The sequence below is a fragment of the Bos grunniens genome, chromosome 1 (assembly GCF_055505025.1).
Source record: "Bos grunniens cultivar Pamir isolate PY7600 chromosome 1, Bosgru_T2T1.0, whole genome shotgun sequence".
Classification (NCBI taxonomy): domain Eukaryota; kingdom Metazoa; phylum Chordata; class Mammalia; order Artiodactyla; family Bovidae; genus Bos; species Bos grunniens.
Window position 1 is genome coordinate 30,925,830 of NC_141165.1, and position 18,916 is coordinate 30,944,745.

General features: G+C 34.5%; 1 protein-coding gene across 7 annotated transcripts in view; it reads right to left on the minus strand.

The window, feature by feature from the left end:
- Positions 1 to 18,916, minus strand: part of XRN1 (5'-3' exoribonuclease 1) — a 112,325-nt gene that overhangs the window by 60,802 nt on the left and 32,607 nt on the right. For all 7 annotated transcript variants that reach the window (XR_015156697.1, XM_086381393.1, XM_086381302.1 and 4 more), the window contains 8 exons: positions 18,590 to 18,709; positions 12,104 to 12,273; positions 10,981 to 11,101; positions 10,785 to 10,883; positions 6,753 to 6,856; positions 4,066 to 4,197; positions 1,100 to 1,262; positions 291 to 404 (listed from right to left, as the gene is read on the minus strand). Coding sequence is in view for 6 of the 7 variants with exons in the window: in XM_086381393.1 (XP_086237519.1) it covers positions 291 to 404; positions 1,100 to 1,262; positions 4,066 to 4,197; positions 6,753 to 6,856; positions 10,785 to 10,883; positions 10,981 to 11,101; positions 12,104 to 12,273; positions 18,590 to 18,709 (1,023 nt within the window). In the remaining variant the exon portion in view is untranslated. The remainder of the gene's footprint in view (positions 1 to 290; positions 405 to 1,099; positions 1,263 to 4,065; positions 4,198 to 6,752; positions 6,857 to 10,784; positions 10,884 to 10,980; positions 11,102 to 12,103; positions 12,274 to 18,589; positions 18,710 to 18,916) is intronic.

The following is an 18,916-nucleotide window of genomic DNA, read 5'->3' on the forward strand; positions in this document are numbered from 1 at the left end:
ACATCTAAAATCATTTCAGAACCGCCTCATGCATGCTACCACAGTAAATAAACCTACAAAAAACCAGATCAGAATCTGAATTCTTTTTCCATCACCTCCTGATCTCAATGTGCTCAACACTAAAAATATATAGCCAAATACTGTGCTTATAAATTAGATGAATAAATTTTTTCTTACTTTTCCCCTTCAGTATTACATTTTTACTTTACACCTAAATGAAGAGAAGTTAAATAATTGTATTAACTTGAAACCAGGAAGAATTTTAATTAGTAATAATAACAGAAACTAACCTCTCCAGTGCATCCATAGTAGGGTGTTCCCAGCATAAAGACCATACTTCTAGGAGGAAACAAGTCATCCAATGTTTTTATACTGGAGAAACGGGAGTCAAAAGCTCGGATGTCCTATGTAGAATGAAATATAAAAGTGAGTCATCATGGTCAATTTCTATAGATTGTATATCAAGATTTTTTTCCTATGGGATTATGACTATGTAGTCTACAAATGTCAAATGTAAAGATTTTCTACATAACAATACTAGAAATGAAATTTTATCTCCTTATATGCCAGACACTCTTCTAGGTACTTCACACATTTATTAGCTCATTTCATCCTCAAGACAACCCTCTGTAGCAAAGGCCATTACTAGACCCACTTTATAGATGAGGAAACTAAAGCATGGAAAGAGGCGATCTTGTCTTAGGTTATATAGCTAAGAAATAAACTCAGTCGGTGCTCTTACTCACTATGCTACACTATCTCCCCAAAATTACATTATCGCTACATGCTTTAAAAAAACTTGGTCCCCTCACAACATCTAAGATCACAAACACAATAGCAATAAATTTACTACTTTATTTAAAGCAAGATTTTTTAAGGATAAAAATACAAAATAAATACAAAAGACAAGTTTCCTAGACATACCCAGAATGAGTGTCTGAGCATGTTATACTCCTTTTAAAGACCATAGTATCTTGCAAATTACATTAAATAACAATATCAATTATATGTTGCTGCATATTAATATGATTTAATCTTTTCTTCATACAGTGTACAACAGTGTACATTAAGACAGGACGGAGGCCTGATGGAGACTTACTTTGACAATGGTTTGATAAACAAATGGAAGAGCTTGTTTTGACCACTGTTTCTCTAGACGGACTTCTCCATTTTGATTTATTTGATATTTACGACCTGTGAGTAACTGACCATATACAACTGCAGATGTTTCGTTTATTATTATTCCTTTTCTTCTCAGGTAGCTCAAAGAAAAAATAAAAAAGAAACAAAGTCGTGTACGAGTGTATATACATTCTATAATGATAATCAACATCAAACCACCAACTCATAATCAAATCCATAAATAAATTTTAAATAAATATGCTAGTAGTTCTGAGTACCTAATAAGACTTTTTACACTATTCTGTGGCTACCCTTCCCAAAGTCTGTAAGATTAAATAAGAATTTAGAGAGTTATAAGAAACTCCTATGTTTCATACCCACTAGGCTGGCTATAACAAAAAGCAGCAAAAACAAGAATGGTGGAAAGGATATGGAGAAACTGAAACACTTGTACACTGCTGATGGGAGTGTAAAATGGTGCACCCACTGTGGAAAACAGTTTTTACAGTTCCTCAGAAAGTTAAACACAGAAGTGCTAAACAGCCCAGCAATTTCACTTTTAGGTTTATAACCAAAGAACTGGAAACATGTCATCAAATAAATATTTATAGACCAATGCTCATAGCAGTGCTATTCACAATAGCAAAAAGGTGGAAAGAAACCATATGTCCACCAACAGATGAACGCATAAACAAAAGGTGACACATACGTACAATGAAATATTTGCCCATAAAAAGAAGTAAGTACTGATATACTACAATGTGTATGAACCCCCTAAACATGCTATGTGAAATCAGCCAGATAGAAAAGGTCACATATTATGTGATTCCATTTGTATGAAATATCCAGAACAGGTGAATCTAAAAACACAGAAAATAGAGACTGACTGACAGGCATTCAGTGGGCCTTTTCAATCTAAACCAGGGGTTGGCAAGCTATGGTCATGGGCCAAATTCAGACTGCTTCCTGCTGTTTTAAGTAAATTTTGTTCAAACAGCCATTCATTTATTTAACGTCAATGGCTGCTTTTGTGATACAACAACAGAGTTGAGTAGTTGTAACAAAAACCATAAAATCCACAAAACCTAAAGTATTTACTCTCCAGCCTTTACAGAAAGTTTGCTGATCCTTTCTCAGCTTGATTTTTTAGCTCACTGATTCAGTCTTCAGTATGCCCATATTAATACTTAGAACATCTAGTGAACTAATTATAAAAATCACAATTTTAATTTTTGTATACACGCTTATACTTAAATATATGTATTATATATATACCTAAGTATATTATATAATATGTATATATTATAGTTACCTACATAGTATGTAGTTTAATAACATTACTATATATATTTTTTATAGCAAAATTTAAATTATGGTGAAAAAGCCAGATGTGTTCCCTATCCTTATGGAGCATACTATCCATGAAAAGAATCATTAATCATACTCATAAATCTATTAATTCTATTTATGTGCTATAAAATAAAATTCAGAATAATGTGAGCCATGACAAGGGTATCTAACTTACACTGCTGCTGCTGCTAAGTCACGTCAGTCATGTCCGACTCTGTGCGACCCCATAGACAGCAGCCCACCAGGATCCTCCGTCCCTGGGATTCTCCAGGCAAGAACACTGGAGTGGGTTGCCAACTGCTACTGCTGCTGCTAAGTCGCTTCAGTCGTGTCCGACTCTGTGCGACCCCACAGATGGCAGCCCACCAGGCTCCCCCATCCCCGGGATTCTCTATGCAAGAACACTGGAGTGGGTTGCCATTTCCTTCTCCAATGTATGAAAGTGAAAAGGGAAAGTGAAGTCGCTCAGTCGTGTCCAACTCTTAGTGACCCCATGGATTGCGGCTGCTACTGCTAGGTCGCTTCAGTCGTGTCCGACTCTGTGCGACCCCATAGATAGAAGCCCACCAGGCTCCCCCGTCCCTGGGATTCTCCAGGCAAGAACACTGGAGTGGGTTGCCCTTTCCTTCTCCAATGCAGGAAAGTGAAGAGTGAAAGGGAAGTCATTCAGTCGTGTCCGACTCTTAGCGACCCCATGGACTGCAGCCTACCAGGCTCCTCCGTCCATGGGATTTTCCAGGCAAGAGTACTGGAGTGGGGTGCCATTGCCTTGGGAGGCAAAAAATGCTCTACTTTTCCCTCTAACAGCTATCCTTTTATGCTGGATAGCTTTTCATGGTAGTTTTAAAATTCTTCCTGTTTAATAATTTTAGAATATTACGGCCTGGTATTAGCTCCTAAATTACAGAAGAGATATCTTCTTGAGTTCTTATTTATCAATAGATGCTATTACAGTTTAAACAAGAGGACTGATGGATGTACATTTATAACAACACTTTATGTGCCACTGCCAGTTTCTATTACTCTATCTTGATTTAAGGAATTCCAGTGTTTGGATGAAAAAAGAGAGGTACTGTTAGAGTGGGATCATGGGACACAAAGCATCCTGAAAATCCAGGGTTAGCTTCTTCGTTCATTAGTTGGTATAGAACTTGCATTTCTGAATTCAGGGGCATAAGGGGGTTTGGACATAGGGAGACAGAAGCGTAGGGAGGAGGGAAGGGTGAAAAACAAAGGAGAGTATTCCATCTTATTCTTATTACTTACATGTGGCCAAGAAATTCATGACCTTATGGTTAGTGAAATGAATGCTGAAATTCAGGCAACTTATTAACCGTGTATTCCTAGGGTAAGTGATTATGTCTTTCCTTCCTTCCTTTCTTTTTCAGTACGTAGTGAAGTATTTTACTGACAAACTGGACAAGGTTCTAACTGCTTTTAATTAGGTTTTATTTTAAATTAGAACTCATTACTTTTTTAATATATAAAATGAAGATGTGACCACAGTGTTAAGTGAAAAATCAGTTAAAAAATAAGTACATTAGACCAGCACATTCTAGTTCAATGACATTAAATACTGTTTATAATACTCACTATTCTGAAATTCCTTGTACTTCTTTTGTCCAATTACATTGTTCTTTGTCTCCAAGATGGACCACTTTAGATGGTGGTGCAGTTCTTCCCAAATAAAGCTTCTGTGTTCCTGGAGGTTCTTCCAAGTAAAACCTTGAAAATTAAAATAAAAATTAAATTACCCCCAAATTTGTGGTTTAACATAGAGTTCCAGTAGTGTGAGTCTTCAGAGTGAAAAAATTTCTACATGGTATAATAGAAAAAAAACAAAAAAAAACCTTTTTTAAAACTGTAAAAGGAATTTCAGAACAAGGACTTGTAAAATATTTTAATCAAAATTTAAAAACAAATAGTATTCTGTCTCTTTAAGAAATTAAAATAAATACATAATAAAATACAAATTTTTAAAGAATTAATAATCTCAAATTCAATACAGTATTTTTGCTGAAAAAAAGTTTAACTTGATCCTAATCAAGCCACCATACCTAACTCCCAGTTTACAGGAAATATGTGGGATGGAGGACCAATTTAAATGACACTAATAGGAAACAACTACATAAATTCAGAATTCTACAAAATAACTGACCTGAACTCTAAGAAAAAAAGGCAGGGAAGTACGTTTAGCTAGGTCTTAGGACATAAAATTAATATACAGGATCAATTATATTTCTGTATACTAGCAGGGGAAACGGAACCTTAAAATATAATACCATTTATTGTGGTTGTTTAGTCGCTAAGTAATGTCCGACTCTTTTGCGACCCCATAGACTGCAGCCTGAGAGGATCCTCTGTCCATGGAACTCTTCAGGCAAGAATATTGGAATGAGTAGCCATTCCCTTCTCTAGGGTATCGTCCTGACCCAGGGATTGAACCCACATCTCCTGCACTGTAGGCGCATTCTTTATCACCGATCCATCTGGGAGGCCCAATACCATTTATAGTGGCTTCAAAAATTTTAAATACTTATGTAGGTATAAACCCACTCCAGTGTTCTTGCCTGGAGAATCCCAGGGACGGGGGAGCCTCATCGGCTGCCGTCTATGGGGTCGCACAGAGTCGGACACGACTGAAGCGACTTAGCAGCAGGTATAAATCTAACAAAATATGCACAGGTTCAGTATGCTGAAACAACAAAATAGCGATAAAAGAAATCAAAGATTAAAATTAATGGAGCAATAAAAGGAGATCCATTTGGATCAGAAAATTCAACAAAGATGTCAAATCTCCCCAAATTATGTTTAATAAAATTCCTATCAAAATCTATCAAGGATTTTTTATAGATAGTAAAAAAATTCTAAAATATATATGGAAAGGCAAAGGACCAAAAATATCTTAAATAATTTTGAAAAATAAAAAAATGGTGGAAGGAATCCTCTACCTAAGGTTAAGACTCACTACATAGCTACAGTAACAACACAATGCGGTGCTGGCATAAAAACAGACACAGAGACAAATGGAACAAAATGGGGAACCCACAATGCAGATCCATACACATATGCTCAACTTATTTTTGACAAAGATGTAGAAGCAACCTAACGGAGGAAGGAGAGTTTTTTCAACAAACAGTGCTAGAGCAAGCAATTCAATATTCATAGGTAAATATATGAAACTGGACCTCATACCTCATATAAAAATCAGTTCAAAATAGATCATGGATTTAAGTGCAAAAGGAGGAAAAACTATAAAAAAATTTCAAGATAATCTTTGGGACTTAGGGTTAGGTGAAGAGTGCTTAGACCAAAAGCATGATCCATTAAAAAAAAAACAACAACAACTAATAAAAAACTAAACTTCAACAAAAAGGCAGGGGAAGTGAATTCTGGTGATTAAAAAAGAATCCTCAAGATTCATATTAGGGTTGACTTCTCACCAACAAAATTAAATGACAAGACAAACTGAGATATGTTTGCAGAGATCTAAGGTTTCTAATTCCAAACATATGTGGGGGAAAAACAACACAAAAAATTTTTTGGATAAGTAATAATTCAGAAAGCATTAACATCCTTACATTTTCTCTGGAAAAAAAATTACTTTAGGAAGTTTTAAACATGAAAAAAGAATAAGACGTCAGACCAAGTTTATATGATATAAACATAAAAGATGTCAAAGAATAGATTGTCTAAATACTCACTGATAAAATGATTGTGAAATTTAATAAAGTGTTAAGAAATTATCTTTAGAATAGAAGATATATGTTATGAAACCTGGGAAGGGTATGGAAAAGGTAAAGTTACATATGCTAGTCAGTCTTGTCAGAAATAAATATATTTGCTAACAATGACAACTGGTAGAAAAGAATTAGGATATGGAAACTTTCAAGCTATTAAAAGGAAAAGAAGGCAAAAGGGTAAAAATAATATATGTGTCTAAAATATATGCATCTCAAGGGATGTACAATAAAATGTCAACAGTGGTTGAACTTGAAGCGTGTGATTAGAGAACTTTCATTTCCACTAGAAAGTGTAAATATTTTACAAATACTGTATCAGTTAAAATGTATGAATGCTGCTACTGCTGCTAAGTCGCTTCAGTCGTGTCTGACTCTGTGTGACCCTATGGACAGCAGCCCACCAGGTTCCTCTGTCCACAGGATTCTCTAGGCAAGAATGCTGGAGTGAGTTGCCATTTCCTTCTTCAAAATGTATGAATAAAAGCCATCAAATAGCAAAGCATATACACACTTTAAAAATTACAAATAAAATCTTACTTAGTTTCTCCATCTGATACACCAACAACTCTAGCTTCTTCAAGATGAGGCCAATTAACAAAGACAGACTTCCCAAGCACTGATGAAGCTATATTTTCTACACTCTTAAAGTAAAAGCAGAAAAGTTCATTACTGTTTTAGGTCCAAGAGAAAATTTTACAGAGGCAAAATTAAATAATTAAAACTGGCTTGTGTTTACAACTGTGTACTTGAAATCTATAAAACCCCACCTTAGTAATTAAAATATAAAAATATTTGATCATTCAAGCTAATTATTCCCTGCTAGTAACTGCTCTTCACTACTTTATTTCAACTTAATTATTCTATCCAGTCAAATTTTGCTTTTTAAATTTCTCTTCTCTAAGTTGTGCCTTTATTGCTAACTACTCTTTTTTTTTTCTTTCTAGATTTCTGTTCCTTTAGATTTTTGGTTTTTTCCCCTTTCCTTTTTTAAAAAAATAGTTTTAAGTTGTTTTTACCTATCTGCCTTTTTTTACTCTTTATAATTTATTATGAATCTGTGGAAGTTTACCAACATAACCTTCTCCTCTGCCAATCTCTTATTAGACGGGAACTATGACCAACTTAAGTACTTTTCAACAGTATAAATATCACACTAGGAAGCTTGCCTCCTCCTCATTTCTTCAACAGCATTGGCAGTTATTACTGAAGTACAGCCCACTGATTTTAATCCTAAATGAGATTACTTGGTGAGAAAAGAGATTTCAGTAAATTCAAACAAAAGAACACTGACCTATAACGTGAGTATTATTGCTCATAATATAGCCAACATTAATAGAAATAATGTTCACCAAGAAACTCAGGTTTTTAGTTCTGCTTCTAACTAGCTGAGCCAATGTCTGCTTTTCAATCTCCTTAATTTAATTGTTTTTAATTTGTAAAATTAATGAGCTGGATTAGTTGCTTTACAAAATTCCATCCAGTAGTAAAATTCTATGATTCTATTATTCTCATGATTATCTGTTTATTTTTCTCATTGGAACTGAAAAAAGTGAAAAGAACAGCACAGATATCTAGAAAAGAGCTTTACTCATTATTGTATATCAGATGGACAGCAAAAAAAGAATCTAAGAAATGTGATTTCGTTTGTGATTGGTATGATTAAATAAGAACACTAGACTTATCTCAAGTTAGAAACCACGGGTTCAAAATTGGATTCTATTTCTTTTCAGCTACAGAGTGTTAAGCAAATCCTTTAATCCCACTGAGTCTCAGTTTTATGAGAAGCTGTAACATCTACCTCACAATATTCATTTAAGGATAAAATAATATACACAAAAACCTTTGTAAACTATAAAATGCTGTACAATCAGCTTTTTGTATCCATGGGTTCCACATGTGCAGACTCAACCAACCTCTAATAGAGAATACTTTGAGGAAAAAAAAAACTTCAGAAAGTTTCAAAAAGCAAAACTTGAATTTGCCAAATATTGGCAACTATTTACATAGCATACAAATTGTATTTACAATTATTTATATTGTGTTAGGTGTTATAAGCAATAAAGGGAGTATATATGTAGGTCATATGCAAACATTACAGCTTTTTTTTTTGGGGGGGGGCGCGGCACATGGATGTAGCTGCTCCGCAGGCATGTGGGATCTTCCCGTATCAGGGACTGAACCCATTTTCTCCTGCATTGGCTAGCAGATTCTTTACCACTGAGCCACCAGGGAAGCTACAACACCATTTTATATAAGAGACTTGAGCATCCACTGGATTTTAGGATCAACCGAGTGTCCTGGAACCAATGCTCCATGGATACCAACTGATTACTGTATAAATATTCTGTTTGAAAAATATCTTAAGTAAAAATTCTTAGAAGGAAACATTACTACTATTGGTTAGACAACTTTGTAGTAGAAACTGAAGTTGAAGTATAAATTTTCATCCCCTTTTTATTATGCTTGATCATTATAAGCAAATATTTCTTTAATAATTAGAGATGACTATTTTTAGACTTTGGGAGGTAACTTTATTGTATTTATTATATGAAGACATTTCTTACTGTGAACATATAAAAGAATGACTATTCTGATAAAACAAGTTTCAATATTATTAGAACTAGGCTCCCTTATACTTTTCCTTTCTATATATCTAATTTCATTCTCCCACACTTCCCTTCATTTGGAGGAAAATTTATCCTACTTGCCCAGATTAATCCTTTCACTTAAGCCCTACAGGAAATCCCTTATTTCTTCACATCCCTTCCCTCCACGGTGACTTTAAGACCTCCGTTGTTCTTCAGCCCTACTGCTCTGCTTAAGAAGCTCTACTGTTCTGCTCTGCTTAACAAACTGCCTCTTCTTTACCTACAGCTATGTTTCCAGCCTTTTTTTCAATGAGAAACTTCTGAACTAAGGGGTTAAGATCTGCTTCCTTTACTTTCCATCTAACTAGTCGCAGACTAGTACTCAGGAACTGGACTTCTGCCTCCAACAACCTACTGGAATGGAATTCTCAAAGTCCAATAATGGTGACCAAAGGACCTAGTTTAATTCACTAGGTCTAATTCACAGACCTAGTTTTCACTGTTCTTGAACTGCATGTACCATCTGCTCGTGCTTTTGTGATACTACTTAACTTGGGAATCATTCTCTTTCTTCTCTGAGCACTCTCACTTTTACTGGCTCCTTTTCTACCCTTTATACCTGTGAACCCTTTATACCCTTTATACCCTTGAACCCTCAGAATTCCCTTTTTTCAGGGAAGTCAGCCCCAAGGCCCCAGCCATCACTTCCCTGCTCATGACCTGCATATCCCTATTGCCCTCCAAGCCTCAGCTCTACGTATTCAACTGAGTATAATCTTTCTTTCTTTTTTTTTTTTTTTGAGTATAATCTTTCTTGACTGAAGTTTTTAATCTGAACCACAGAACACAAAAAACAATTGGACTAGGGATTTTACTAATTCTCCTAAGGATGATACATAACTAGTACTATTCTAAATGCATAAAAACTAATTTAATTTTTATAAGCAAATGGATGACTTAGCACATTGGGGCTTAAATCTCTTGTGGAACCCTGCTAAGAAAGGCTGACAGGGCAGCTCCAGATAAATGTTCTAGAACCAACTTAAAATTCTATTACTGATCATTTATCCCCTCAAACAAGTCCCTCTCCCATTTTAACTTCTTTATTCCAATAAATTTTTCAATTGATTAGTCTGATATTTAGAGTCAGTCATATTTAATATTTTCTTTTTCTTTTCATCCCCTATTTTTGAACAAATGACGGAACTTGTGAATTTAGTCTTGTTCATCTAGATCTATTACCACTTTCACAGTTTATGTCTTTATTATCTAAGGCTTCTACAACCACAACCTCAACTTACAGGCTTTTCCATTTTCTTCCATTTCTCTTTTATGCAATTTAGTCTATTATGCTGCTACCAAATTAATTTTTATGAAAATACCAATTTCAAGATAACAGTCACAAAAAAATAAGTCCAAACTCCTTAGCCTGGTATTCAAGGTCCTCCATAATCTGGCCTCAATCTGTTTTTTCAACCTTATCTTCTGCTATTTCCCAACACAAGTCCTCTGCTTCAGTCAGGTTTATCTATTCCTTCTCCTCAAATACATCACATTTACTCTAAAAAAAGAAAAAGTATTAAAAATTTCAGACATACAGAAAGGTTAAAAAGATAATATGCTAATATCACACTTACTTTTCATTGTAATTCCCAGCTCATGTTATTTTTTTCAACTGGCATACCCTTCTCCTCCTTCTTCCTCTTTGTGATAAGCTTTCTGTTAGTACCCTGCTTAAGTCTATTTCTATCTACAGACCTGTACTTAACCTAAATTCACACAGCTCATCTTTCAAAATTCCTCCAGCATTTTTTAGCTCATTATGTCACAATTATACACATCCTTTAATCTGTGTAAATGTTTCTTTACTCTATCCTTATTTCCTGTGAACTTCTGGAGTTCCTACATGTTATACTACTTTGGCAAACACACTGCAGCTAGAATGCTTTTATGTATAATATACAGTAAAGAAAATACTTACAAGTTCATCTGACTCAGCATTCACTAAGATTTCCAACATCATGTTTTCTCCACGACTGCTTTGCTGGAACACTTGAACCCCACTTTTCTTTAAAAAAAACTTTAAAAGAATTCGTAGAATTTAATTTTTAATTATTTTTCCACAATTACTTCACTTTCAATACAGTAAAAAATTTCTGAACTAAATAGCCACTGACTTTGTGTTTGATGTGTTTCAAAGTAGGAAATCCACAGAAATATAATGCCTTCTGGTCAACCTTGGTTATGTTGTTCTTGCTTATATCTATACGCCAAGCATCTAATGATATTATTTTATACCTAGAAAATAAATCAAGGTATTTGATTTAAAATTCATACATTACAAGCAATCATAGTTTTTCAGCATCCCTTCAGTATTATGCAAGAGTTACCCTTGCTTTTAAACAGGAGAATAACAATTTGTCCTTTAAGAAAAAGAAAATATAAAGCAGCAGATTCTCTGTTGTTACTAATTTAGACACAACCATGACTGTAACATACTGAGTGGAAATTTTCCCATTTATTTAAGAATACATATAATACATATATATGCATAAATATGTATAATATATAAATTATACATGTATATATGATTTTTATACTAAAGGAATATATAACACATATTACAAATCTCTACATCTTCCATTTTCCAAAACCCAGAATGGAAAATAAACACTTTATAATGTCTATTTCATCTTTCCCTTTGCTTTAAGAAAAGGAAAAATTGTAATGGAGAGACATTTACTTTATCTGCAACTCAACTTCCATCTGGGTATTACTGCAGGGAAGATGAGAAAAGAGAAAAAACAAGGAAAACATTTTAATGAAGAAGAGAAAGAAGAAATGGACTGAAATGGATTTGAGGCAAGAAAAGAGAGGAGCTCTTTTATTTCCTGCTTTTCTTCTTTCCTGTTGGGTGGTTAGGGAATGTAAAAGGTAAAGTCATAGCATGTCAAAAATGCTGGGAGTAGACACTGGCAATGAAAATAAAAATTCACACATTTCTTGAGGAAGAGAAGAGATATACACCGTGGGATGCCAGGGGCAGTAAGTAGGGTGGGGAATAACTTTAATAGAAGAGAGAAACAGAGAAGCAGAATTGGACCAAAGCAGAGAACTACAGAAACAACTGAGACAGACAGAGAAAATTCCTTGGAAAGTTGGATGTAACTCATTACCAGTTGCTTACATGTCATAAATTATCTGTTAATTCTCGAAATAGATATTTAAAAGCTTTGTAAAAGTTAATTTTATTATCTTATTTTTTGCACTCTCTGTTTTTGAAGAATTACCACACATTACCTTGCACAGCATCGCTCTACGGGTGGGAACTTTTCTGGCCATGGAGAGGGGTAGGTGAACTCTGTGTCGCTGTCAAACCAGCACATTAAGCACTCACTATGTTGATTTCTTTTTCTCTCTTCTTTTTTGAGGGAGTGGTTACATGTCTCCATGGCTTCTAACAACCGCTTCTGAATATAAGATTGAAGACAGAGGTCATTAACATAAAAATTCTGTAATCCTAACACATAGAATGAATCTTTCCCCTCAAAAAACAAAATTACTATTTGTGTTCTTAAAAAGAAAAATTCTTAATAATAGAAATCTTTTCAATTTAATTATATGAAAAACTGATATGCTATTCTTGTTTCTAAGGGCCCTAGAATATTTGTCACTACAAATTCCTCTGAAAATATTACTCCAAGAACAGCCACTAAAGTGTGGATAAGAACAGCAGATAATCAAAATTTAAATATGAATTTATCACAATTCACTGCTCCTTAATCTCTCACATTGCAAATGTGCATTAATATATAAATATTCAAATTTATGATTATCTTTTATATTTAATGCAATTCCAATGAAAATCACAATGGTTTAAAATATATTTTTCAAAGGAAAAATGATGTTAGTGTTCATACTGGAATAATAAAGGCTGAACTAAAAAGTTATCAAGAACTTGTCTTATAAGATCCTATCTTTTTATAAAATCACCTATAAGCAAAACACTTAAGTACTGACACCACAAAAGACCCACAGAGAAGAAAAAGACAAATAGTTAAAAAACAAATTCAAATATATGTCAAACATAGTATTCCAGACACTTAAAATAATGTTTTGTCCATATGTGCTTTGTCCAAGAAAGCACATATATATTTCAATATCATACTATATATAAAATAAGTAGTAATAAGACAACAAAGTATTATAAGAAAATCTAGGAAAGTATTGATAATTACTTATCAATTATAAGTAGTGATTATTATCAATTATAAGTAGTATATCAAGTAGTGAAAAATTCTCAAGTAAGGCAGAAAAAAGCCTAGCCACTTTAAGGAAAAAGACATTTTTAATAAAAGAAAATGTATGTAATAAAAGAGGTCATGAACAAACCAACAGGCAAATGCCACACTGGGAAAAAATATTCCTAGCATACAAACAGTTGCTCAAAATAAAAAAAAGAAAATGAGGGAAAGGATATAAACAATTTATAAAAGGGAAAATGCAAAAGACAAACATATAAAAATATATCAAGTTAGGGAGCAGGTAAAAATAACTTGAATAATAATAAAATGGCATTCTTTATCATCAGTAGACTGGACAAAATTAAACAATAACATTCAGGATTAGAAAAGCAGAGAAGTAGGTACTCTCAAGTATTGATGGTGTGAATTAGACCAGTCTTTTTGAAAAAGAATTAATTAAAACAAAAACCATACACTCCCATTAATCAAGCATTTCTGCTTTGGAGATTCTACCTTATAAAAATAAAACTACCAATACATAAGAATATATTAACAAACAAAAAGAATACATAAATGCATAAGTACTTTTATCATAGCATTGTGTACAATAGCAAAAACATGAAGAATTGTAAGAATTTGTAAAATTAGTATGGTGTGTTCCCATGTACTTTTCACCCAATGATAACATCTTACATATAGCCACAGTACATTAACAAAACTAGGAAACTGACACTGGTACACCATGACTACAGACTTACTCAGATTTCAGTGTGCTTAGTCGTTCAGTTGTGTCTGACTCTTAGGGAGCCTATGGACTGTAGCCTGCCAGGTTCCTCTGTCCATGGGGATTCTTCAGTCAAGAATACTGGAGTGGGTTGCTATGCCCTCCACCAGGGGATCTTCCCAACCCAGGGATCGAACCCAGGACACCTGCATTGCAGGTGGATTCTTTACTGTCTGAGCCACCAGGGAAGCTCCAGATCTCACTAGTTTTTATATGTAAATACCAAATAGGAAAAGCAGTATGTCAAGGCTGTATATTGTCACCCTGCTTAGTTAACTTATATGCAGAGTACATCATGAGAAACGCTGGGCTGAAAGAAGCACAAGCTGGAAATCAAGATTGCCGGGAGAAATATCAATAACCTCAGATATGTAGATGACACCACCCTTAGGGCAGAAAGTGAAGAGGAACTAAAGAGCCTCTTGATGAAAGTAAAAGAGGAGAGTGAAAAAGTTGGCTTAAAGCTCAACATTCAGAAAACGAAGATCATGGCATCTGGTCCCATCACTTCATGGGAAATAGATGGGGAAACAGTGGAAACAGTGTCAGACTTTATTTTTTGGGGCTCCAAAATCACTGCAGATGGTGACTGCAGCCATGAAATTAAAAGACACTTACTCCTTGGAAGAAAAGTTATGACCAACCTAGATAGCATATTGAAAAGCAAAGACATTACTTTGCCAACAAAGGCCCGTCTAGTCAAGGCTATGGTTTTTCCAGTGGTCATGTATGGATGTGAGAGTTGGACTGTGAAGAAAGCTGAGCGCCGAAGAATTGATGCTTTTGAACTGTGGTGTTGGAGAAGACTCTTGAGAATCCCTTGGACTGCAAGGAGGTCCAACCAGTCCATTCTAAAGGAGATCAGCCCTGGGATTTCTTTGGAAGGAATGATGCTAAAGCTGAAACTCCAGTCCTTTGGCCACCTCATTCGAAGAGTTGACTCACTGGAAAAGACCCTGATGCTGGGAGGAATTGGGGGCAGGAGGAAAAGGGGACGACAGAGGATGAGATGGCTGGATGGCATCACCGACTCAATGGATGTGAGTTTGAGTGAACTCTGGGAGATGGTGATGGATAGGCAGGCCTGGCATGCTGTGATTCATGGGGATGCAAAGAGTCGGACACAACTGAGCAACTGAACTGAACTGAACTGTGTATGTACAACAGTATGGAATTCTTATCATATGTGCAGATTCATGTGTGTGAGCTCAGTTGCTGAGTGGTGTCCGACTCTTTGCAACCCCTATGGACTGTAGCCTGCTAGGGTCCTTGTCCACAGGGTATTCTTTAGGCAAGAATAATGGAGTGGGTTGCCATGCCCTCCTCCAGGGGATCTTTTCAACTCAGGGATCGAACCCAGGTTTCCTGCATTGCAGGCGGATTCTTTACCATCTGAGCCACTACGGAAACTTCATGTAACCACCCCTAAGACTGGAATACAGGACTGTCACATCATTGCAAAGAAACTCCTTCACATTATCCCTTTATAGTCATACCCTATCCCCCAATGACCTGTTTTATGATAATTTCATCATTTCAAATATATTACATAAATGGAACCATATAAAACCTTCTAAGATTGACTTTTTCAGTCAAATGAACTTTTTCCCATCCTTTGTTTATATAAATAGTTCATTTTATTGCTGAGTAGTATTCCATTATATGAATGTACTACAGGTTTTTTTTAATCCATTCACTCATTGAAAGATATCTGAATTTTTTTCCAGTTTGGAGTTATCACAAATAACTTGCTCTGGACAATAATATACAGGTTTTTGCCCACATTTATAGCCAGCTGTTTCAGTACCAATTGTTAAAAAGCTTTTCTTTACCTATTGAATAGCTCTGATGTCTTAACTGAAAATTTAACTGGACAAGTATAGATCTAGGTTGTTTGGCCTCTATTCTGTTTCACTGATCTATGTCTATTATGATGTAGGAAACATACTGCCTTGATTACTTTAGCCTAATGATAAATCATGAAATCAGATAATGAAAATCTTTCAGTTTTGTTCTTCTCACAGATTGTTTTGGCTACTCTGCTGCTGCTATGTCGCTTCAGTCATGTCCGACTCTGTGCGACCCCAGAGACGTCTGGCAGCCCACCAGGCTCCCCCGTCCCTGGGATTCTCCAGGCAAGAACACTGGAGTGGGTTGCCATTTCCTTCTCCAGTGCATGAAAGTGAAAAGTGAAAGTGAAGTCGCTCAGTCGTGTCTGACTCTCAGCGACCCCATGGACTGCAGCCCACCAGGCTCCTCCGTCCATGGGATTTTCCAGGCAAGAGTACTGGAGTGGGGTGCCATTGCCTTCTCCGTTGGCTACTCTAGATACTTTGTAATTTCATCCAAACTTTAAAACTGGATTTTTGATAATCTATACAAACATTTGCTGCATTTTTGCTGAGATTATGTTGAGCCCAAAGATCAATATGCGAAGAGGTTATTTCTTATCAATATCAAATCTTCTATTCCTTGAACATGGTATATTCTTCCATTTATTCACGTCTCCATATCGCAACACTATTTGTAGTTTTCACTGTGTATGCTGTTAAATTTATAAATGTGTATTTTATATTTCTTAATGCTACTGAAAGTAAAAGTCTTTTTATTTAAAAAATTTATATTTTCCAATTTTTTGTTAGTATATATAAAAACAATTGAATTTTGTATAGATTTTATATTTTGTGACCTTGCTAAATTTACTTATTGTTAACAGTATCTTTTTGAAGATTCCTTAGAATTTTCTGTTTTTGTAGCAATGTTATGTGCATATAAAAACAATTTTTCTTCTTCCTTTCTAATCTACATGCCTTTATTTCTTTCCCTTGACTTAATACAGTGGACTCCTAGTACAGTATTAGAGAGAACTGATTAGACTAAATATCCTTGTCTTAAACTTGATTTTATGAAGAAAACGTTCAAAATTTTACTATTAAGTATACTGTTAACAGTGCATACGTGTGTGCTAAATCACTTCAGTTGTGTCAGACTCTTTGTGACCCTATGGACTGTAGTCCATCAGGTTCCTCTCTCCATGGGTTTTTTAAACATGCACTTTATTTGGTTTTGACTTCCCTGGTGGGTCAGACAGTAGTAAAAGCGTCTGCCTACAATGAGGGAGACCAGGGTTTGATCCCTGGGTCGCGAAGATTTCCTGGGAAAGGAAATACTCTGGCCTGGAAAATCCCATGGACGGAGGAGCCTGGTAGGCTACAGTCCATGGGGTCACAAAGAGTTGGACACGACTGAGCGACTTCACATATTTGGTTGAGGAAGTTCCCTCTTATTTCTAGTAGTTAAGCATTTCTATTAAAATTGGATGTTGAATACTCAAACATGGTAAACCACATTGAAAACCAATATTATATTTCTAAAATAAATCTCATTTGGTTATGAGTATTATCCTTCTATATTATTGATCCCATCTGGCTTGACTGTGTTAAAAGTTTTCCATCTACTTTAGGAGGAATATTATCAAGTAATTTTCTTTTCTTATAGTATCATTGACTACTATGCTGGCTTAATATAATATATTGGGAAGTGATTATTCCTCTTCTATGTTCTCAAAGTTTGTATAAAATTTGTATTATTTCTTTCATGAATGCTTACTAGAATTCACAAATCAAGACATCTGAGCCTAGAATTTTTCTCTGAGACGATTTTAAATTATGAACTAAAATGTCTTTAAAAGATATAGGATTACTTAGATTTTTATGTTTTTTTTCCTGTCAGTTTTTCTGAATCATGTTTAAGGACCTGTGTTCATTTCATTTAGGCTGTTAAATTTGTTGGCATAAAATTGCTTACAATATGCCTTATCAATTTTAAAAATAACTATAGGATTTATAGGACACCTCTTCTTTCACTCTAAATTTATGTGTTCTCCCCTGGTGCTCTAGTTTTTTTAAGCCTTTTTTGATCTGTCTTCCTAGGATTTATCAATTTCATTAATCTTTCAAGAGGATCAACTTTTGGTTTCATTGATTTTTCTCTATTGTTTGTTCATTTTCCATGGATTTCTGCTCCTGTCTTTTTGTTCTCTTCATTCTGCTTAGTTTAGATTTAAATTGCTCTTGTTTTTCTAGCTTCTTATGGTAGGAAGTTTAATTTACTTCAAAATATTTTCTTGTTTAGTATAAGCACCTAGAGCCTTAAGTTTCTCTTTTAGGTCTTGCTTTAATTTTATCACACAGATTATGATATGTGTTCTCATTATCATTCAGATAAAACATTTCAAATATTCCTTTAAATTTCTTTAATATATGGATTATTTAGAAGTGTGTTATTTAATTTCAAAATTTTTATAAATTTTTGGAGATCTGTTGCTGATTTTTAACTTAATTCTATGTGGTCAGAGAACATTCACATTATGATTTCACCCTTTTAAATTTATTCAGACATTTTTATGCCTTACCAAATAATCTTGGTGAACAGTCTTTCACTTAAAAATGTGTATTCCTTAGTTGCTGGGTATACTGTACTACAAATATTAATGAGGTTAAGTAGGTTTATAGTGTTATTTAAGTCTTTGATCTTTGGTAATACTCTCTGTTCTGAAGCCTACTTGGTCTAATATTAGTAAAGCAATGCCAGCTTCCTTATAATTAGCATACACAGAAGTTTTGATGCACAGAACAAAGATGAGAGTAGTTAAAACTCATTAACATAAATGGTGATTAAAATCCATTGCTCCTTCATTTATGTGAAGTAATCTCTAATTAAAATACAAGTGTATATATAACCATTTCATGCACTGACCTCATCAATAAAAGGTATTAGTACCACAGCTTCCCATTCCTGTTGTTTCCCATTTAGGTCAGTTTTAAAATCAGGTGGATAATATTCTATAATTGGCGAATCGTCACTGGTCATCAAATGCTGTGAAAACATAAAACAGTATAATAGAAATGTAAGAACTAATATCAATGTAACTTTTTGTTAATATATTTATAATATTTACCTATTACAATTTAAAATTTCTAAGCAAAGCAAAAGTAAATTTTCACATCTTAGGTATGTTACAGTATACTTATTATATTTTGATTTTCAAATATGAGACTTCTAATTTCACTGCCACTCATCACT